Genomic DNA, 22,618 nt, shown 5'->3' with positions numbered 1-22,618 from the left:
AGGCGCCAGCCCCCTCCATTCCGGGACCCTCTGCCCACTGGAGGAGACCCCAGAGAAGCCCCAGCTAAGTCTGGTGAACAGAGGAGTCACAAAGGGGACAAGCGTCAAAAACATACCCTGCCTTCCACATGTCAGGTGTGCCTCCCACAACCCCCCAGCGTAAAGGGGAGTAGAATCTTCCTGGAACGAGAGACCCTCCACCCTCCCTCGGGCTCGTGTGCTCTCAGGAAGGCAGTCGAGTGTGCAGGAACACAGACACCAAAGTTATTTTACTCCTCTCCCTCGTCTTCTCCTCAGGGAAACCGAGTATCTACAGTCCCTTTAGGACCACACATTAGGTTTCAAATCAAATCAGACACAGTGCTTTTGCAAACTTGAAAAACAGAAAGGTTTCTTACAGCCAGGAATTTCAAATCCCGTGGAACACTTAAAGGACTATGAGATTCTAATTCGTCCACTGAGTAGTTCCCAAGAAATAAGTCTATGGAATCCTAGAACAGAAAAAAGGAGATTAAGAACTCCCCACTTGGATGTAGTTACATTACTCAGGGACAGTACAAAGACGCAGCGGCCGGATGAGCAAAGACGAGCAGCAAATACAGACTTACCTGCCTGAAGCCATCGGAGAAGTTGTTCTTGTAATAGCGTATTAGCGAGTTCCAGCCGTCCATGACCAGTCCCAGCTGCGTTCTCTTCCCGGTTCTGGTCAAAAGAGGTGAATCTCAAATTACAGATTTGTATATTACGTTCTTCCCCAGTTTTATGGCTGGAAAGTATGTGGTACGGGCGTAAAGTGAATTACAGAGATTTTAAAAATCATCCCGGGGTGCCTGGGTGGTTCAGCCGGTTAAGCGTCCGACTTCGGCTCAGGTCATGATCTCGCGGTCTGTGGGTTCGAGCCACACGTCAGGCTCTGTGCTGACAGCTCAGAGCCTGGAGCCTGCTTCAAAATTCTATGTCTCCCTCTCTCTCTCTGCTCCTCCCCCGCTCATGCTCTGTCTCTCTCTCCTTCAAAAATAAAAACATTAAAGAAAAAATCATCCCTGAGGGGCGCTGGTGGCTCAGTGCGTTAAGTGTCCGACTCTTGATTTCAGCTCAGGTCATGATCTCAGGGTTCGGGAGACGGAGTCCCGTGTCGGGCTCTGTGCTGACAGCGCAGAGCCTGCTTGGGGTTCTGTGTCTCCTTGTCTCTCTGCCCCTCCCCCGCTCATGCTCTCTTTCAAAATAAATAAACATTAAAGAAGAAAAAAAAAAGAAAGAAAAAAATGAGATGAGAGGCCCAGGTGAGGTGGTTAGAACAGCAGAGTCTAGGAATCTTCACTTGTTCCCAGAGAATCCGTCTGGCAGAAAACCAAACTCACCAGGTCTTAACCTCTCACTGGCAGCGTGGCCCTTGAACGTGGCATCGGCATCCCCGGCAGCTTCCCTGAGGCACAGAACCTCAGGCCCCGCCCCCGCCCCTGCCGAATCAGACCCCACTGACCCAGGGGCTCCGCAGGGCTCGGGAAGGGCCGAGGGGCCGCCGTTCGCTCTCCACGCAGCAGAACCACAGGCAGGCCGGGAAGCCACCGGCGCCTGGGCCTCACCCCCCCACCAAGCCCGACTTGACTGCTGTGAACCGAGGCCCCGGGCGCTGGGCTTTGGCCACCGTCCCAAAGCTGCCGGGTGATCCTAACGTGTGCACCAGACGCGAGAGCCGCGGGTCTGAGTGCTAGCTGAAAAGCACGGCTTGCCTGGTGAAGTCCGTCTTCAAGGCGCCAGTGCCCGCGTACTGCTTGGCACACGCATTTGCGTTGTCGGCCCAGGCTGTGAGAACAAGGAAAAGTCAACTGACAATGACGAACGTGAGAGCCAGAGTCTCTAAATCCAAATTATTAATCTATTTCACAACGTGAGTAACCCGGCCCCTATTAAAGAAGTTACCTACCGTTTTTGTAAATCTTCTCAAAATCGTGTTGTTCTTCAAGCTTCTGTCCCACGTGCAACACTCCCAGTCTCTGGAATAAGAAGCACACCGTGCTCAAGCGTAACGGGTTTCGCACACACAGCTCGGGAAGAAGAGCAGACAGTCCCGGCTGGTAGCACGCGGTTCCCGGCTGCAGGTAGAGATGCTGTCCTTGCACACAGGGGGCGCTCCAGTTCCCTACGTCCCCCCACCCGTGCCCCTGGCCAGGCCACAGAGCCTCTGAGGGCTCCTTGTCCCGCAGCCCCCACTCACCCCGGGGCCCCAGCACTCGCCCGGCCCTGCAGGAAGAGGGGCAGAGGGAAAGGGGGAGGGAAAGGGAAGGCAGCGGCAGCATCCCAGCCATCACCTCGTCCTTCCCTGCCAACCCCCACCTCCCACTGCCTGCACCCACTAGCCTCCCTGCTGTTCCCGTCACCTCCAGCCTTCCCTTTCCTCCCCACAGACTCAGAGGATCTCAGAGGATTCCCTGGCATCCCGAATCCTGCCTGCCGCGGACCCCCCTTCAGGGGTCACTGACCACAGATCAGGACCCCCTGCCCTGGTCTTTGTCTTGGACCTCAGCCCTCTCAGAACCCCCATCTTCACTGTTCACCTGAGACCACACCTCCCCATTTCTACCCCAGAATGGCCTTTCCACCTGCCCTCCATGACCTTTAGCTGGTGGTGGCGGGGGCGGGGGGGGGGGGGAGGTATGCCTGGAGTCCCCACCAGAGCCGAACTGATGCGTAGAGTCTTGGAAATGTGGCTTAGGTTGTTTAGTACTGCATTTAGCATGTGAAATAGTTAAGTACCGATTATAGAACCTATTAAATAGGTTTCTGTTTATCGGACTTGGAAACAACCACTGTTACTATTGTTTCTTTTTCTTTCTTTGCTACCATTGTTTCCATCAAAAAATACACTCTGAAGTAAATCCATCAGATGAACGAGGACAAGGTACAATACAAAGTAGATCATGCTCCAACAGGGAAACCGCTCCTCTGGCCTGTGTTACCTACTAGGAGTCAAGGACAATTCATTTTAAAGGAGGTGTTTTGCTTCCACAATTCCTGGTATCATAAAATTACCATAAACGAAGTTGGACTGTCATAAACAAAGCTTACCATCGGGGGCAGGAAGCCATTTGGCATGCATTCTGTTTGCCCCCTCATAATAAATGCCAATGTTATCTGAACTCTGAGCTTCAGTAATAAAAGAGATGCAAACGAAAACTTCACCTTGAGGCACCACTCTGACTATTAAAACAGAAAACAAAGTTTTAAATAAGAACACGTAAGGCCGGCAAGAGTTCCGTGAACCGGATTCACCAACCATGCTGAGCAGTTTACCAGGGTAAAGTGCCATGACCCTCTCGGAGAGCGTATTCTCTTTGACGCAGCAAATTCTACTTCTAGGAATGAACCGCAAGGGAAGCATTCGAGCTAAAAATAACACACCCAGATATATTCTCTGCAGTGTTACTTATAAGCCGAAAATGCAACAACCTAGTAAGTGCAACTCTTAAAAATGATGGCTGTGTATAACGCTGGAGCTGGAGGAAAAGGAAATATCAGAAACTGTACGGGGCGCCTGGCTGGCTCAGCAGGTGGAGCCTGCGACTCTTGACCTCCGGGTTGTGGGTTCGAGCCCCATGTCGGGTGTAGAGCTGACTTAAAATCAAAATCTGAACGCACAAACGACACCATGTACACACGTACCGACCGCAGGTACAGAAATGTGCACGCCCACGGGTGGAAAGACACAAAACCGAAAACAGGTGGTTTAGGGTGGGGAGCAAGGTGAAATGTTTTCTGTTGTTTGTTTTGGCTGGTGACGATTTCGTCAATGTAGCTTCGCTACTTCGGGGCTGCACTGTTGACTTCACAGAAGGAAAAAAGCGTTTGCACCTGGAGCTGGGCCTGGAGCGAGCGGCGGGCCAGCAGGCTCTGGATCACGTTGGTCCTGTCCAGACAGTCCATGCAGTTGCTGCGGAACACGCCCTCCTGGCTTGCCACCACCATGCCGGCGGAGTCCACTAGAAAATAACTACAACATATTTGTATAAACACCCTCATAGCAAAGGCAGTCCGACGCACGAGCGCCCTGCTGCTGATGGTCTGCAACATTGTGGACAACTGGCAAATGAGAAGTTCGGAAGGGCAACGTGTGGCCCGGGGGGTATTTGATTAGTACAGAGCAAAAAAAAAAAAAAAAAAACACGTCTGAAAAGCCGAGGCGAGACAGCCCCTGTCCAAACACGCCGAGACACGAACCGGCAGGGCCGAGGGGCGTCCCCGAGGCCAGAGCAGGCCCCCTCCGACACAGCTGTTCATCTACATCCTGTAGATCAGACTTCTCGAAGCACGGTCCCTACACCGTCTGTATCGGAATTCCCTGAGCTGTTTTTTTTTTTAAAACCGAACGCACTCGGCCTCGAGATGAACTCAAGTCAGCATCTCTCAAGCAAAGGCTGGAAACTGTGCGTTAAGAATCCTGGGTTAGGGGCACCTGGGTGGCGCAGTCGGTTAAGCGTCCGACTTCAGCCAGGTCACGATCTCGCGGTCCGTGAGTTCGAGCCCCGCGTCGGGCTCTGGGCTGATGGCTCGGAGCCTGGAACCTGTTTCCGATTCTGTGTCTCCCTCTCTCTCTGACCCTCCCCCGTTCATGCTCTGTCTCTCTCTGTCCCAAAAATAAATAAACGTTGAAAAAAAAAAAATTAAAAAAAAAAAAAAAGAATCCTGGGTTAAATATGCAAAAGTACGGAGTTTATAAAGTTCAAAAGGGTGTTACTTGAAAAATGAGGTTCCCTTTCTCCCCTTCACCACCCACATGTCCACCCCGGAGCCAATCACGGTTCTCAGTTCCTGTGTCTCATTCACTTTTAACAATTTCCTCAGATAATGCTCTGAACTCAAACTCTGGACAACGCGCAGCGTAGCGGGGAAGAGCGTGGACTCTGGCAGTGAGCAACGAGCTCCACTTAGGCCACTCGCTGGCTGTGTAACTTCACGCCATTGCCCTGATCTCTCAGAACCAAAATTCTCACCCACAGGGTGGAGGGGACGGCACCCCGTCTCGCCGCTCCCGGTCCCCACGGGAATGCGTAACACACGCAGCGCTGAACGGAGCGTGTGGGACCGAGCAAACGATGAACACCACGAAGTAATCTCGTTGTAATTACTCCCTCAAATTGAAATGGAGCCGGGAAACACAACAGACTCACCACAGGCCAAATACAAATTACGACCTTAAAAATAAAGGCCTAAAAGAATGCGTTTAGGCTAAAAATCTGCATGAGATTCACGCAGACTTGGTGAGGTTCGTTTAGAGCTGGTGTATATACACAGGTGTGCATGAGTGCACATGGGTGTTAGCATGCTGTTAGTACTTACAGAGTATGTCCTGGGTGTTTGATAAATATCGTTTCTTAAACTACACACTAAGTCTATGAGGTAGGTATTATTATCTGCACTTTACAAACGGAGAAACCAAGGTTTGAAGACAACTGTCTTGGTCACATGGCTGATAAGAAGCAAACATTTCAAAACGAGACAGGTCATACCCCAAAGCCCAGATTCTTTCCACCTTCCCCAAAACCCCAGGAGAAAGTGTCCAGAGAGGCCCTGTGCAGGGCACTGGGGAAAGTTCCACTGTCCCTGTGGGACACAGAGCGCGGTGGGGGACAGACTCTGGCGTCTTTTCTCACGCTCTTGTGGGGCAGTGATTCATGGGCGAACCCCAGGAGCCACCTCCTCCGATAGCGTCCCAGGTCCGGTCAGTGTCACTGCAGCCCAATAATGGTGCACGTCAACTGCCCTTCACTAGCTGCTCATGACAAAACCGCACAGAAAAAGAGCAGATTTAACTAACCGTCGCCGACTACTTAATAGGCATAAGAAACATTTTTAAAAACTGAGAAATGCCTACACAACAGGGTTTACTGTGTTACTGTGGAACTGACACGAGAAAACGCATGGGGGTTGCCGGGGTCAGAAATATGCCCAGGTGGAACAAAATGACAGAGCGACTTAGAGATCCCTTCTTCTGTCTTTAGAATCAGTAAAGATTGCTTCTCGGCCTTTTGGCTAAGATCAAGTGTAGAATCAGTAAAGATTGACCTATGCTTAGAGGACAGTAAACCCGTAGGCCAACACGTCAAATAACTTGCCAAACACGTTCGGAAAGTACCATGAAGTTATTCGGACCCTTTGAACTATTAGCCCTGCTCTCAAGACTTTATTTTAGGGAATCACCGAACAGAAGTGAGAATAGACACGCCCAGAGTGATTCGCTGCAGCACATGTTTTGTGGGGGGAAGAGACAAGGAAACAAGCCAGGATGCCTAGGATGAAAAAGAACACTTAGCTGAGCCTGTAGGGTGACGCGGGGGAGTACAGAAAAGCCGTTAAACACCATCATTACAAAGACCAGGTAGGGTAACGACGCAGTATCTAAGTATCCGTGATGGAATGTTTAGTCAAAACAACGGAATATAAAATAGTAGTACGCTAGCTCCAATTAGGGAAACTTTGTAAATGTGGAAGCGGATTCATAAAAATGTGAAAATACCTGGCCTTGGGTTGTTTTTAAGAACCTAAAAATATTTTTAAGCCACTAAGTCTCATCTTTCCAATAAAAAAAGGACTAAAAACTGAGAGTCCAAACCAGCGCGGTCAACCCGGCACGCTGTGTTCGTAAGCCCACTAGACATGCTCCATCTACACGCGGACCTCCTCCCTCGACCTCCACAGGAAAAGATACAGCTTACCTTAGCTCATCCTGCATTTCTGCTACCTGGTCCATCAGAATACTCAGTCGGTCCCATCTCATATTTTTACATTCTTTATGGAAGTCGAAGGCAACATATCTGCCGAAAGAAAAGATCCGCAGGTAATGAGCAAAGAGGAGCCATTTTTCCTTCCGCCGTTACTGTGTTCATAAGCTGACTTTCCTCTCTCTGTCGGAGCAGAGTGCTCCTCCTTCTCTCTCTCTCTCTCTCTCTCTCTCTCTCTCTCTCTCTCTCACACACACACACACACACACACACACACACACACACACACACACGTATCTTCACATGTTCTTCTAGGGGCCCTCCGACAGGAGTATAGAAGTCCTGCAAATGCAGAAGTGAGCTCAGGCACAGCATCGGGTATATAGTATAAGGGAGCCTTGTCCAAATGAGTATGGAGTACCCAGTGTATATTTATTCTCTACCCCGATGTACAAAGAATGGGGTCCTTTTTTTATCATTTTTCAAACAGATTAAAATGTTCAAAATGGTCCAGCTCAATTCCGTCCAAGGAGGATCAGACGGAGTGTCGGACTTGCCCTAGGGGTTGTGAGAGGAACACAGGCAGCATGGTCCCCAGGCTGGTTAGTTTCTGTTCATCGCTTTAACAAATCAAACCATTCACATCCTTTATCAGTATCTATACATCTCGCATAGATGCGGTAGAGAGAACCTTCGGTCAATGCGTCACGGGTCGTTTTCGGTTCTCTGATATTTAATAGGCACAATTCTTAAAGTCAGAACACTCTGACGGTGAAGGTGTCCTACCACGAGCTGGAAAATGTTGCCAACTGAGAGGGGGCAAAAAATCACGGACTAGTTCCTGAAAGTCAAGGGAGCCAGGAATCAAGTCAAGCCATAAAGCAAGAGGCCTGGAAGGGCGTAATGTTCTGGTCCAGAGAGTGAAATTCAGACGAGGCATATCCGCTCTCATGTGACCCCCGCGAAGTCCCAACAGACCAAAGGAGCGTCGGCGGAGCGTGGGCTTGTCCACACATCCAGGGAGGCTCCCACCCCGGGCGGTGTGGTTTCTTACTGCTTCAGTGGTTCTCCCACCGAGCGGAGAACGGCATCCTTAGGAATCAGTACAGTAACAGGGGCTAGCAAACCAAGAGGCCACACTCTGAGAAGACTGGGCGGGGGGGGGGGGGGGGGGGAGGGGGGTGTTTCCGAAGGCAGCTCTCACAAGAGCGGCAGTGTGACAGTCACCTTTGGAGTGCTCCCACCCAGTGCTTGCTCCCACAAGCAACGGCCCTGGACGGGCTTCCAGGACTGAAGCAGCTCGCCAGCACCTCAATGCATTTGGATTCTTAAGCTTCTATCCTTCTAAAATCACATTTCTATCTTCTAAGAATGAGCTGCACAGTTGTAGTTGGACAGTGAACGGTTTTAAATACATCATTTTGGGGCGCCTGGGTGGCTCAGTCGGTTAAGTGTCCGACTTCGGCTCAGGTCATGATCTCGCGGTCCGTGAGTTCGAGCCCCGCGTCGGGCTCTGTGCTGACACCTCAGAGCCTGGAGCCTGTTTCAGATTCTGTGTCTCCCTCTCTCTCTGCCCCTCCCCTGTTCATTCTCTGTCTCTCTCTGTCTCAAAAATAAATAAATGTTAAAAAAAAATTTTTTTTAAATAAAAAAAAATAAAAAATATAAATAAATAAATACATCATTTTGCTTCTGACCCCGACAGTCCAGCAGTTCTACCTCTTTCAAAGTTCTAGGAAGAAACCCTTAGAGACACATTACCTCGCACGGCTCATTTTTTCCCACCCAGTTCCCGAAAGAAAAACTTCCCACTGCTAACGAGGCCCACCATTCCTCAGCAGGGCAACTGTATGACCTTTCTCCTTGGGTCACTCACAAATCCACCAACTTAATTTACTTAATTTACTCAAAGCAACAATCATTAAACAACTCAAAAGTGAGTAAGTCCAACAGACAAATGAGAGAGGACAGAAAGTCTACCATTTAATTTCACTTTGTAACAAACAGACTGCTCTTCTCTCCCTGCCAGAATACTTATCTACTAAATAAAAACTATATATATGTGGCTTTTAATCTTTAATGTTTATTTTTGAGAGACAGAGAGAGAGAGAGAGAGAGAGAGAGAGAGAGAGAATGTGAGCAGGCAAGGGGTAGAGAGGCAGACACAGAATCCGAAGCAGGCTCCAGGCTCTGAGCTGTCAGCACAGAGCCCAATGTGGGACTCGAACCCACGAATCTATAATATACATATGTATGTATGTATATGTGTATATATATATATGTATGTGTACATATATATGTGCGTGTGTGTGTATACATAAGTATTATAAAATTTTATGTTTCCTAAATTATATACTTATATACTTTTTAACATGTCCCTCTGTCTGGTGGTGTTTAGACCTCACGGGAGGGAAAAGACAATAGCTCTGGGTGTTCCCTCTTCAGGTGCGGGCAGTAGGTGCCCTCCAAGTTCCCCAGAACACCAAGGGCATAACCTAAGACTCTGACTTATGCCTCAAGTTCCCCAAGTTAGCCGCTGCTACGAACTCACGGAGGCAAGCAGGCCTGTGGAGGCCCTCTGGGGCAGAGGGCCCGAACAAGGGGTATGCCCAGGAGCCAGAAGTCAAACTTTTCCCAGAATATGCATGTTGGACTCCAAACCCAGAGACTATAATTGTCCAGGTCTAAGGTATGTTTGAGTAAGTTCCTCTGAGGGCTCTGAGGCACACCCTGCTTAGGAACCCTCCTCGGAGTCCTTTGAAGGGGGTTTAAGAAAGTTCTACTGTGTGGGGCGCCTGGGTGGCGCAGTCGGTTAAGCGTCCGACTTCAGCCAGGTCACGATCTCGCGGTCCGTGAGTTCGAGCCCCGCGTCAGGCTCTGGGCTGATGGCTCGGAGCCTGGAGCCTGTTTCCGATTCTGTGTCTCCCTCTCTCTCTGCCCCTCCCCCGTTCATGCTCTGTCTCTCTCTGTCCCCAAAAAATAAATAAATAAACGTTGAAAAAAAAAATTTAAAAAAAGAAAGTTCTACTGTGAGAAGGCAGAAGTGTACGTGGAGTGTGTGTGTGGTGGGGGGAGGGAGGTCTGATGAATTTGCCAGAGCTTTTGAGCTGGACAAAATACACTGAAAATCTTCCCCAAAGGGTCACTGTATCATTCTATTTTTGTGCATGTTTAAAACTGCTCATAGGTTAGGGGCGCCCTGGGTGGCTCAATCGGTTAAGCATCCAACTTTGGCTCAGGTCATGATCTTGCAGTTTGTGAGTTTGAGCCCCACATCCGGCCCTGTGCTGACAGCTCGGAGCCTGGAGCTGCTTCGGATTCTGTGTCTCACCCCCCGCCCCCCGCCCACCCCTTCCCCACTCATGCACGCATGCTCTCTCCCTCAAAAAAAATAAACAAACATTGATGAAAATTAGGAAAATATTTCTCTTAGGCTAAAGACATTTCTCCCCAAATAACCCAATTCCATTTCTTTGGGAAGTCTCCCCTCCCCACCCCATGCCTGTGACCATCTGCTACCACAGTACACGCCCCCCCCTCCAGCCCAGTTTCTTGCTGCAGAAAAGCTCCAAATGGGCTCACCACCTTGCACCTTCCCACAGCGCAACTGCTGATGTTTCAGGACCCCCTCTTTGGACAAGGCTGCACAGAGTCTGCAACCGCTGTCTGGTGACCTGCAGAGGCAAAGCCACTGCTCCGGACGAGGCCACCATGCAAGTGGACGTTTCTTCAACTCGGGTGGCGCTCAGGACCACAGACACCACACCAAGCAATCACGAGGAACTGAAATTCATGACCTCGTGGCCAGGCAACACAAAGCCTCAAGGAGGGGATTGTGATCAGGGACTAAACTTTCACAGAAGTACATTAAAATCTGACCGTTAGGAAGTTACTCTGCAATATCAATTATGCCAGAGAAAATTTCAAGCCAACGTAATCATGCTTTGATCTAGCATCGGAAAAAAAAAAAGGCAGAAATATGGAATACAGGTTTCCCCTGCCATCCAGAAGAAGGCTTCCTATGAAGGAGCCTAAAGTAGCAAAGGGCAGCCCCTGCTTTCCAGAAGTTCGCCTTATGCCCCAGGCCACGCTGTTTTACGGAAGACTTTCATCAGTACGGTCGTGACTTCCTTGTAAAAGGGAAAACTCGTCTTGGGATTTCTTTCTGTTGGCGAGCACAGGTACTAACAGGGCTCTTGTAAAAGCGAGATGGTGTAAAGCCAACTTCTGGGGGGCGGGGGACACCCGTGTGTCCAGTGAGAGCTACGAACTCGTGGATACAGTAGTCTCCCCTCATCCACGGTTTCACTTTCCACGCGTTTAGTCCCCTGCAACCGATGGCCCTCCTTCTGACACTTGGTCAGGTCGGCACAACCTTCAGGGCCCTTCATCACGTGGGCACCTGGCATCTCACGGCGTCACAAGGAGCACGACCACAGCACCGCCAGATGTTCTGAGAGAGGCCACGTTCACGCAGCTTTTATGACAGCATATTGTTTTAACGATCTATTACTCGTTACTGGCATTTTCTGCTCTTAATCTCCTACCGTGCTATGTTACGTATCCAACTTTATCACAGGTATGCATATGTAAGTACCCACAGGCTTCGGTGCCGCGTGCGGGTTCAGGCATCCACTGGGGGGGGGGGGGGCGGGGATGGGGGGGGGATGGGGAGGGGCTGCAGGCCATGTATGTGCACATCTGATCTGAAAAGACCTGCGCAGATTTCTAGGGAGGTACCTGATCATTCCGCTCGCCAAGGAAGACACCATTGTTGCAAATGCCTGTTCCAGCGGTTTCTCTGAGCCCTTCTGGTTAACCTGTAAAAAAACAAAAACACCACAGCGTTCTTTTAAGTTCCTTTAAAAGGGGAGAGTGAGATCGGCAAAACGGAAGACCGGGAAGCTCCAAGCTTCCGTACTCTCACAGAAATGCTGACACAACAGAAGCCGTCTGAGCCAACTTTGTAGGAGCTCTGGAAAACCAAACGTTTAAGAGGCAACTGAGCAAATACCCAATCAGAAAGAAGCTCTCTTCAAAACTGTGGGACGGTTTTGTGCCATTTTTCCTTGCCCTCACCCCACCCCATCCCTGGGGCAATGAGGGTCTCGATCTTAAATGTTAAGAAATGGCAACCAGGGGACGCCTGGGCGGCTCAGTCAGCTAAGCGTCCAGCTCTTGGTTTCCACTCTGCTCATGATCTCGCAGTTCATGAGTTCGAGTCCTGCGTCGGGCTCTGCACTGACGGTGTGAAGCCTGCTTGGGATTCTCTCTCTCCCTGTCTCTGCCCCTCCCCTGCTGCACTGTCTCTGCCTCTTTCAAGATAAATAAAAATAAATAAACTTCAAAAAAACGACAACCAGGTTCTCAGTTCCCCTCCTCCAACCGGAGAGAGGGCCAGCCCTTGTTTGCAAATCGCCCTGTGCGTTTTGTTCTGACCTGAAGGACCGGCCTGTTTGTCTCTGTCTCACGTAACCAGGAACACAAGCAGGAGGGAGGCGGAGGCTACAAGAACGCCACAGGCCATCAGATGCCTCGAGCAGGGAGTTTTGGGAAACATAAGAGACCATCTACAGCCTGAGAAAGAAGCTGGGGTGACGCTTTTTGAGAAATTAGGACCTTCCAAAGCAGCCAGGTAGGGGGAGGATTTTAGAGAGCCACGTGTACACCCAGGTGAGATGCACACTCACAAAGGCCCGAGAAGACCTAGGGACAGCCCTCCCCTCAGACTGACCCCCCTGCGCTCGAGCAAGCCTGGGCAGCCAGCGGAAAACTGTTCCAGCACAGAACCAGTCTGCACAGTCCGGGAAACGGGCTGTTCTCTCTTTTTTGTTTTATTCTTTGTTTCAGTTCCCGGCATTCAAAGCAATCTCTGTCAAAACACTAGCTGAACACGAGCTAAAAGAACAGAGGCTTCAGTGAGCGCACACAACAAGGGGATAGTCTTTTCAAAAATGGTTTGGACAGGTCTCAAAACAAATGGATTGCTACAGCCTTCAACAACTGAAAGGAAAACGAAAACAAAAACACCGTAAAACCCTGGGAGAGGAGAACCTGACTTCCAGAGTTACCACATTACAACCCACCCAGGGCCCAACTTTCAACAACAAAAATATCCAGGCACACACAAAAAATAGAAAAACAAGGCTTAGTCAGTGGAAAAGGATAAAGTGACAGAAATCACCCCTGCAGAAGACTTATCAGAAAAAAGGTTAAAACCAGTGTCTTAAACATGCTCAGAATTCAAGGAAAAGAGGGAATGAAAGGAAACCAGGAAAACAGTATATGAATAAAATAAGATAACCAGTGAAGAAACAAAAATTTTGAAGGAGCTAAACAGTAAGCCTAGAGCTGAAAAGTACAAAACGGAGACCAAACATTCACAAGAGGAGTTCAAGAGCACATTTGCACGGGAGGAAAATCAAATCGCACACTGGAAGACGAGACGTGGATGGAATAACCGAGTCTGAGCTGCAGACAGAGAAATGAATGGGGAAAAGTGAACAGTGCCCAGGAGATGTCTGGGGACCGCCAGGGATAACACACCCATTATGGGGGTCCCAGAAGGAAAAGACAGAGAGAAAGGAGTAAAGATCTTTTTTAAAGAGAAAAAATGGCCCCACATCTCCCAAATTTGATGAAAGACATAAATCTTCAAATCCAAGAAGATCACACAATTCCAAGTATGCTAAGCCCAAAGAAACCCACGCTAAGCACGTTATAATCAAACTACTGAAACACAGAGCGAGACCTGGAAAGCAACAAGAGGGAAGAGATGCATCCCAGACACGGGATTCTCAATATGATTACAGGTCAGTCTCTCTTCAGAAACCCTGGGGGCCACAAGGCAGGGGGATTGATATGTTTAAAGTACCGAAAGACGGGCTCCCGGTGGCTCAGTCGGTTAAGTGTCCGACTCTTGATCTCCGCTCAGGTCTTGAGCTCACGGTCCAGGAGTCCGAGCTCCTCCTAGGACTCCACACTGACAGCACGCTGACAGAGTGGAGCTTGCTTGGGATTCTCTCTCTCCCTTTCTCTCTGCCCCTCCCCCACCACTTGTGCTCACGTACTCGCTCTCAAAATAAATAAACTTTTATAAAGTACTGGAAGAAGAGACCCAGAGACCAAAAATTCTCTATGTGGCAAAACTGTCCTTCAAGAAATGCTAAAGGCGTCCCCTACAGGTTGAAATGAAAAAAACATACAGAGCGGCCGGAAGCCACGGGAAGGTATTTAGATTTCCCACAAAGGTAAAGACAAAGACAAATATAAAAGGCAGCCTTAATGGTCTGTATGTCTGGTTTTGTTTTGTTTTTTATATTCTACAGAACTCAGAAGTCAAATGCGTTAAAAGAAATTTATAAATCTATGTTACTGGGAACAAAAAGGAAACAGATGTAATGTGAGACATTAATAACATAAAGCGGAGGAACAAAGCTTTACAGAAGTAGAGTTTTGTAAGCAAACTGAAGTCAGGTTGGTATCAACCTGAACCTTTAATTCAAATTAAATATTATAACTTCATGACATTATATGTAATCCTCACGGTAACCGAAAAGAAAGTATCTGTAGAATATACACAAAAGAAAACGAGAAGGTAATCGAAATACAGAAGTACAAAACATTTCAACACAAAAGAAGACAGTAATGGAGGGAGACAAGGGATAAAAAAAGACATACAGAAAACAGAGAGCAACATGGCAGAAATAAGTCTTTACAAATAAGTAATTACTTTAAATATAAATGGGTTAACTCTCTAATCAAAAGGCACAGACAGAATGAATTAAAAAATTTGATCCAACCATATGCTGTACAAGACACTCACTTTAGATCAAAAGACACAAATTAGTTGAAAAGGAGAGGATGGAAAGATAGTCCGTGCAAATAGTAATCAAAACAGTGCAGGGGTGGCTCTATCAACATCAGATGAAATAGACTTTAAGTCAAAACCTGTTATAAGGACAAAGAAGAACACTATATAGTGATAAAAGAGTCAATTCACCAAAAAGCTCAAACACACGAGATATATATGCACCAAACATCAGAGCCCAAAAACATGAAGGAACACTGAAAGAACTGAAGAGAGAAATAAACATGTCTACAATAACACTTAGAGATTTCAACAGCTCCCTTTCAACAATGGAGAGCACAACCAGACGGAAGATCGACAAGAAAACAGAGAAGCTAAACACCACAGACGAATCAGACCCAGCAAACAAACACTCCACCCAAAACACCACCGAAGATACGTTTTTCTCAAGTGTGCATGCATGAACAGTTTCCAAGATAGATTATGTTTAGGCCACAAAACAAGTCTTAACTATGTTTAAAATAACTGTCATACAAAGTATGTTTTCTGATCACGGTGGAATGAAGCTAACCCTCATAACAAGGAAAACCAGAAATTTCATAAATACGTGGAAATTAAACAGCACACTCTTAAACACTACGTTAAGGAAGAAATCACAAGAGAAACTAAAAAATAACTGGAGACAACTGAAAATATACCAAAACTTATGAAATACAGCAAAAGCAGTACACCAAAGGAAATTTACAACTATAAACATACACGTTAAAAAAATAAGACCTTAAATCAAGGACTTCACCTTAAAGAACCAGAAAGAGATGAGCAAATGAAACTCAAAGCTAGCAAAGGGAAGCAAATGAAGATTAGAGCAGAGATAAATACAATAAAGTACAGAAAACCAGAGAGACACCATTGAAACCAAAATTTGGTTCTTTGAAAAGATCAACAACATTGACAAACTTTTAGCTATGATGACCAAGAAAAAAAAGAGAGACTCAACTTACTAAAATCAGGAATGATTCTAGTACATTACTACCAATTCTGAAGAAATAAAAAGGTTTATAAGAGAATTCTATGAGCATTTGTATGTCAATGAACTGGACAACTACATGAAATGGACACATTTCTAGAAACAATCTACCAAAACATTAATCTTGAAAAAACAAAATCTGGATAGACCTACAACTAGCAGTTCTCAAAAACAACCCAAAGAATGGGAGAAAATATTTGCAAAGCATCTCTACAAAGGGATTCGTTCCAGAATATATAAAGAACTACCGTAACTCAACAAAACAACAAAAACAACAACCTGATTAAAAGTGAGAAAAGTACTCGAGAAGATGCTTCTCCTAAGACCTACAAATGTCCAAAATGCACATGAAAAGGTGCTCAATGTCATTAGTCACCAGAGAAATGCCAATCAAAACCACTATGACATAGCACTCCACCCCCATAAAGACGGTTATAATCAAAAAAACAAAACAAATCCTGAAAAATCCAAGTGTTGGCAAGGATGTGGAGAAACTGGAATGCGGGTGCACTGCCGGTGGGAATGTAAAACGTGTAGCCACGGTCAAGAACAGGACAGCGGTTCCTTAAAACGTTAAACCTAGGGGCGCCTGGGTGGCTCAGTTGGTTAGGTGGCCGACTTCGCTCAGGCCATGATTTCACGGTCCGTGAGTTCGGGCCCCGCGTCGGGCTCTGTGCTGACAGCTCAGAGCCTGGAGCCTGTTTCAGATTCTGTGTCTCCCTCTCTCTGACCCTCCCCCGTTCATGCTCTGTCTCTCTCTGTCTCAAAAATAAATAAACGTTTAAAAAAAAAAAACAAAAAACGTTAAACCTAGAACTATGATACAATCCGGCAATTCCACTTCTAGGTGTAGCCCTAAAAGGACTGAAAGCAGAAACTCAACTACATACTTGCACACCAGGGTTCAGAGCAGCATTATTCACAACAGCTAAAATGCAGAAACAACCCCATGTCCATCCACAGACAAATGGGTAAACGATATATGGTACATACAATGGAGTGTCATTCAGTCTTGAAAAGGAATGAAATTTTGATACGTGCTGTAACATGGACAGACCTTAAAAACATTAAGTCGGTAAAAGAAACAAGAGCCAAAGGAATAAATATTCTATGATCCACCTACGTGGGGTACCTAGAATAGGAAAATATACAGACAGCAGGGAGAACAATTACCAGGGGCTGACGGGAGAAGGATCATAGGAAGTTACTGTTTAATGGATACTGAGTTTCTGTTTGGTATGATGAAAACTTCTGGCAACGGTCAATTGTGATGGTTGCACAACACTGTAAAACACATTATACCACTGAACTGCACACTTAAAACCAGTTATAATGATAGATGTTACGTATTTTAAGACGTTTTTTGTTTTGTTCCCCCAAGAAACATATAAGACACATACCAGATTGATTATTACTTGTTTTCCATAAATAATAACTTGTGAATCAAAATGCCTTTGGAAACCATCCATCTAGAAAGAAAAAAGGGTTACACACTTTACCAGATTATACTATAAGAACATTTATAAAAATTTTAAAGGATCTCCTTAAACGTCCTATTTGTATATTCAAGAGAATGGCACTACGATTGAGACCAGGTTCCCTAAATACCGTGTGATAAACTAACTCCAAGCCATTCAATTTTGAGCTGCAATACTATACCTTCGTTCTGTGCACAACGTCAAACAGAATACACTAGGTACTCGGAACAGCACGAAGCGGCAAATGTTACGAGAGCTCAAAAATCTAAATTTGCCATCCCGTTCGATCAGCTTGTTCTCTGCATTTCCAACAGGCCGTCCCTACAGCCCGTGGGTCAGAGGTTCACTGGGCGCCAGAACCCAGGAAAGAGGCGGCAGAGATGCTGGATTCCGACGTGCAAGAAATAAATATGTGCTCCACATGCAAACTATGATGCCACTCAGCTCCTATTTTTAGCCAATGAAAAAAGCACAGAAGATACTCACATGATTTGCTACTTTGTTGATCAGCGGCAGCGGTTTGTACTTGAGATTTGGTCTCTGAGACCAGAAAAGTGGTATTGATCCTCGAGTCTAAAAGAAAAGAGAGAGAAATATGAAAATATGAAAATACACACACACACCTGTCTCAGCTAACTTACTGTCTCAGCTAACTTACTGTCAGGGGCGCGTGTGTGTCACTGACTACAAAGGAAAAAAAAATTAAATACAACCTACAACCATGAAAGAGTCTGTGAACTTGCCTACTCCCCAAGTTCCTATTTTGTAGGAACGTATTCGGAAAGGACTTTTTCTCCTTGGTTTTATGTACCTGGTCCCTGGGCAACAAACAGTTCTGTTTCCCCTAAACTCTAAGATAAATCAATTTATCCACAAGTAAAACTTAGCAAGTTATGTCTTACAGAATGTGATATTATGATAAAACCAGAAAACTGCTTTATTCATTCCCGAATGAGTAGTTCATGAACCTGTGAATAGCCTGAGCCACTGCTGTTCCTCTGGAGCAGCAAATGACCCATGACCCCACAAGGAGACAACAAGAGACAGGCTGTCCCACGAAGAAGTGCAGGGTGGGAAAAGCCATCACACGGGCAGGGGCCCCATCACCAGCGCCTTGAAGTCTGGAGGGTGGGGCAGACAGGCGGCTCCCCTTCCGTAACCTTTGAATCTCCTCCCCTCCCCTCTCCTTCGGGATTCAATTCGAGGGCAGGTGAGTGCCAGGTTAATGGAGTAGCTTGTACTGAGTGAACTTTTTCCACATTGCAGACGGTGCCGCTTTAAAAAGCAGCAAGGAGGAGGGCAATTTCAACAACAGCGCAGATTACGATCCAAGCAAAAGCAGCAGCTGGCGGGCTGCCTCACAGACACATCCACTTGCCACTTGCCTGCACAAAAGAAGCCCTGCTCCCGTTGTAGTGCACAATTTGCTCTGTTTCTACAAAGTTGGCTGCATGGCCTTCAGAATCAATTCCTGAATTGGAAAAAAGTTAAAGTTAACGATATTTATGACGTAAGAAACACATCCAGTTTCACTTGGAAGGAATTAAGTCGACTCTAGTTAGTGAGAAAGTACTTGTAAAAATAAATTTCGGACATACACATGGTCCATGATCAGAAAGCTACCAGCGGCTCACTCCGTTGAACAGGCTTAAGGGGGGGTATTAACGACCGATCGATAAACAGGTGAAGTGGGTCACTAATGTGTCAGTTGTTTGTACATACACAATTCCTCTAAAACAGCGTCCTTCAAACTTCAGAAATACTTTCAAGAAAAAACAAATTCTCTGGGGCACCTGGGTGGCTCAGTTGAGTGTCCAGCTTCGGCTCAGGTCATGATCTCACAGTTCGTGAGTTCGAGCCCCATGTCGGATTCTGTGCTGACAGCTCAGAGTCCGAAGCCTGCTTCAGATTCTGTGTCTCTCCCTCTCTCCCTGTCCTTCCCCTGCTTACACTGTCTGTCTCTCTCAAAAATAAATAAATGTTAAAAAAAATTTTTTTAAGAGTCAAATTTTCAAGGACCCCTGAAAGTATGTCCATAGATCCCAGTTTGAAAAAAACTACTTTGAAAGTTAAAATAGCAAATGCAAATGTGGGTCATCAGGTCGACAGTATTTCATTATAATAATGCAAATGGTCCAACAAACATTTACAATGATTTTAATTATCAAAATGAAAACACAAAACCTGTATGGTGCTAGAACCCCTGTAACTTCATGAACATACCCACAAAGCCTAGTTTGAAAAGCACTGCTCCAAAGCGTTTAGTCTTGACATTAGTCCATCCGATGACCTGAAACCTTCCTGTACAATCCTGTTTACATACACTATTTTCATTATGAAAAGCTTGTAAAGGCAACTTTCAAGCTAGTCTTGAACTCAAATTACCAAGTTATCATTAAGAAATCAATAGATTTGGGGCGCCTGGGTGGCTCCGTCGGTTGGGCGTCCGACTTCGGCTCAGGTCATGATCTCACGGTTGGTGAGTTCAAGCCCCGCGTCGGGCTCTGTGCTGACAGCTCAGAGCCTGGAGCCTGCTTCAGATTCTGTGTTTCCTGCTCTCTCTGCCCCTCCCCTGCTCATGCTCAGTTCCTATCTCTCAATAATGAATAAACATTAAAAAAAAAATTTTTTTTTAATCAATAGATTTTTAACCACCTCAGATATTTCTTAATATCCTATCGGATCTATTTTTAACCACCTCAGATATTTCTTAATATCCTTTCTATTTGATCTACTTATCAAACAACATTTTGAGGTGAGGTAGCTGTTTTTGTTAATATTGATGGGGACAAAATTACTGAATCAAATTAGCAGTGAAGTGCTTTCTCAACACTTTTTCTTAAGATTTTATTTTTCAGTAATCTCTACACCCAACACGGGGCTCGAACTCATGACCCCAAGATTAAGAGTCGCTTGCTCCACCGATGAGCCAGCCAGGCGTGCCTCCCGGCTTTTTAATTTTTTTTTTTTTTTTTTAAGAACTCAATACCTGCTAAAATTACTTGTCAGAAGCATCGTATACTTGGTTCTTTCCGTAATTCCCATTAAGGAATATTTTTAGAAATGAGAGTGAGGTCGGTGTGCATGGAGGGGGTAGGGTGCAGGGAGGGAGGTAGAGAGACAGAAAAGGAGGCAGACCTTTATGAAAAGATTTCTAAGATATATGGATTTAAAAAACAGAAAAAAACAAGGTGCAAGAAAATGGGCAGAGCATACAATCAATGTCTGTAAGAGGAGAAGGAGAACATACAACCGTAACAGCGTAAAAATGATCTGGAAGGATAAACAGGAACTAACAACTGATTGGCTGGTAGTGGAGGAACATCGAGTGCATGGGCTCAAAAAACGAGAAATGTTTTTTGCTGCATATATGCGTATACTTTTTGGTACCTGAACTATGTGAATACATTACTTACTCAAAAATTTTAATTCAACATATGTCTCCATCCAAAACAATCTACTCAGGAAGGAGTCGCTAACTCCAATTCTGGTTCTGCGATCTTGGCCAGGTCACTTACTAAGTGCCTTTCTTCTGCTATTTCACCCGTAATAAGGGAAGAACCTTGACAACTTCCTGGCCTAAAACTTCTACAATTTATCTAATGGTCCATAGGATTTCATTCTGATATAGCCTGGCCTATAAAAAAAAAAAAAATAAATAAATAAGACGAGTCAGAGAAACTCCTTTTCATAATGTCCCTAATTTTCAAGGCAGCTTTTAAAAGCTTGGTTTAAGCAAATTAGCATGTTGCTAGTACAAACCCTAGGGGCTAAATGCTCAAAACGTAAATCTTTAAAGTTGCAGGCATAAGGTCAAAGGTCTAGCTTTATGCATGCAAAGGAGCCAAAAGCAATTAAGAGAAAATACTTTCTGACCTGAGTTTAGGTTACTGAGAACTACTCAGAGTCCAGCTGGCTTTCAGACATCCAGCAAATAACACGAACAATTCCTCTCAAAGCGGTAAGAAGCAGCCTACAGGGTCTCATTAACATCTCCGCTGTAACTACAGTAGCTGGGTTAAAGCACAGAAGACCTACCTAATTATTATAATGAAGCAGGAGATAAATATTTAGTGAGGCTATCAAATGATAATGGAAACAGAATACGAAAGGTTACATTCGAGTCACCGTAGGACAAAACATGGATGAGGGATAGAGACCACCCGGTACTGAATCACGCTGACAAAGTTAACCTCACCTCTTACATAATAGCGCACACCAGCTCTGAAACAACTCCTCCTCGAGATGAGAATCCAATCAAAGTATTTTCCGTTAATAGAACACGAGTGCATAGTAATAACTTAGCTCCATTAAGAAAAATATAACATTTATAGAAATCGTATGCATTATTTCCAGGTGACATTTGAGTCTATTTACCCCAGCCAGAACGACTCCATCTTTAGGGAGAAAAAAGGGTGAAAAATATGCATTCTTTTGGCGTTCTTCGTGAGTATTCACGAGCCTTTAGCACTGTGCTATTCAATTGTGAAGTTTGGTCAAGTCAGCAAGCCTATATACAAGGACATACAGACAGTATGTTTAAGTGGTTCATTACACTGTTTCTATTTAAATAATATGATTTCCTTTCCCTGCTAGCCTCAGCCGCTTTCTAAAAGTAAAGTATTACCCACATCACCAAAAAACCTACCCTGAATGAAAAACATAACTTTAAAATAGTTTTGCCTTCAAGTAAGAAATGGGGAAAAAAAAAGGGGGGGAGGGGGGACCTGGCTACTGCAATTTGAAAAACAAAAATACGTCATATTTGTTAATTACGAATATAAAGTACCCACAACGGTAAGCGCGTGAAGATTTACAGATCAAACTGTGAATTAAGGATTATCCACCAACACACTTGACTCTACTTTTTCCCTGAAACAGGAAAAGTGAAACTGAAGATGGAAAAAGAGCAGCTCCCTCAAAAGCTTTTCCTAACATAAAAACTGTGTCCCCAACAGACCCGGCAATGGCACGTGCTGGACACTCGCTCGCTCCCGCTTGGCCGTGCAGAGGCCTCCACCCCTGCAAACTCCCGAGGCACAGGCCTCTCCACCTCATGGCCAGGGTGAAGGAGCTTCTGGAGAGGGCGGACCTCTTCCGTTAAAATGGTGTTATTAGGAGATACCATAAAGAGAAAAAAATACACAGTGTATCGAAGTATTTACAAAAACAGCCACGTCTGGGGAGCTACTGCTTCAGGGACAGAGGACTTGCGGTTGGGCTGAAGGAGACGGTCTGATGCTCTTCGTGCCTCATTATGAATGAAATGCCACCTACTGAACCGTATGCTTAGAATTGGCCAACACGGCCGATCGCAGTGAAGGATGTCTGAGCGTCACAAAAACCATCACATACACGCACACGCCCACCCACGCGTGTGCCCCCAGCACCCCCAAGCACCCAGAGCGGTCAGTCACCCCCCTGCATCCCGCCCTCCAAGTGAGGACCACCACCCACTCAGCCCCATCACTCCCTCGCTGGTCTTTCTAGCTCTGCACCGAGCAATCTGTGGTCGAGGCGGATCGTTTTTAACCCTTCTCACATAAAAGGAACTCTCCTGCGCATGCTCTCCGGGCTCGCCGTG

The 22,618-nt window shown here is 46.1% G+C and overlaps 1 protein-coding gene across 4 annotated transcripts in view; it reads right to left on the bottom strand.

Moving 5' to 3' along the window:
* The window catches only part of SACM1L (SAC1 like phosphatidylinositide phosphatase), a 59,995-nt gene that overhangs the window by 5,565 nt on the left and 31,812 nt on the right, over nt 1–22,618 (bottom strand). For 3 of the 4 annotated variants that reach the window (XM_047096766.1, XM_047096765.1, XM_047096768.1), the window contains 11 exons: nt 21,233–21,334; nt 18,420–18,505; nt 17,521–17,607; nt 16,957–17,025; nt 11,460–11,539; nt 6,714–6,812; nt 3,853–3,991; nt 1,928–1,997; nt 1,734–1,806; nt 609–702; nt 399–491 (listed from right to left, as the gene is read on the bottom strand). In XM_047096766.1, the coding sequence (XP_046952722.1) occupies nt 399–491; nt 609–702; nt 1,734–1,806; nt 1,928–1,997; nt 3,853–3,991; nt 6,714–6,812; nt 11,460–11,539; nt 16,957–17,025; nt 17,521–17,607; nt 18,420–18,505; nt 21,233–21,334 (992 nt within the window). The remainder of the gene's footprint in view (nt 1–398; nt 492–608; nt 703–1,733; nt 1,807–1,927; nt 1,998–3,852; nt 3,992–6,713; nt 6,813–11,459; nt 11,540–16,956; nt 17,026–17,520; nt 17,608–18,419; nt 18,506–21,232; nt 21,335–22,618) is intronic. The other variant, XM_047096767.1, reaches the window with a different exon arrangement.

Source organism: Lynx rufus, unplaced genomic scaffold (genome assembly GCF_022079265.1).
Source record: "Lynx rufus isolate CCGP_SWC_20201006 ecotype Redwood Valley unplaced genomic scaffold, mLynRuf1.p SCAF_4, whole genome shotgun sequence".
Classification (NCBI taxonomy): domain Eukaryota; kingdom Metazoa; phylum Chordata; class Mammalia; order Carnivora; family Felidae; genus Lynx; species Lynx rufus.
The sequence above is the reverse complement of the archived record's forward strand: the minus strand, read 5'-3'. Positions and strand labels throughout refer to the sequence as shown.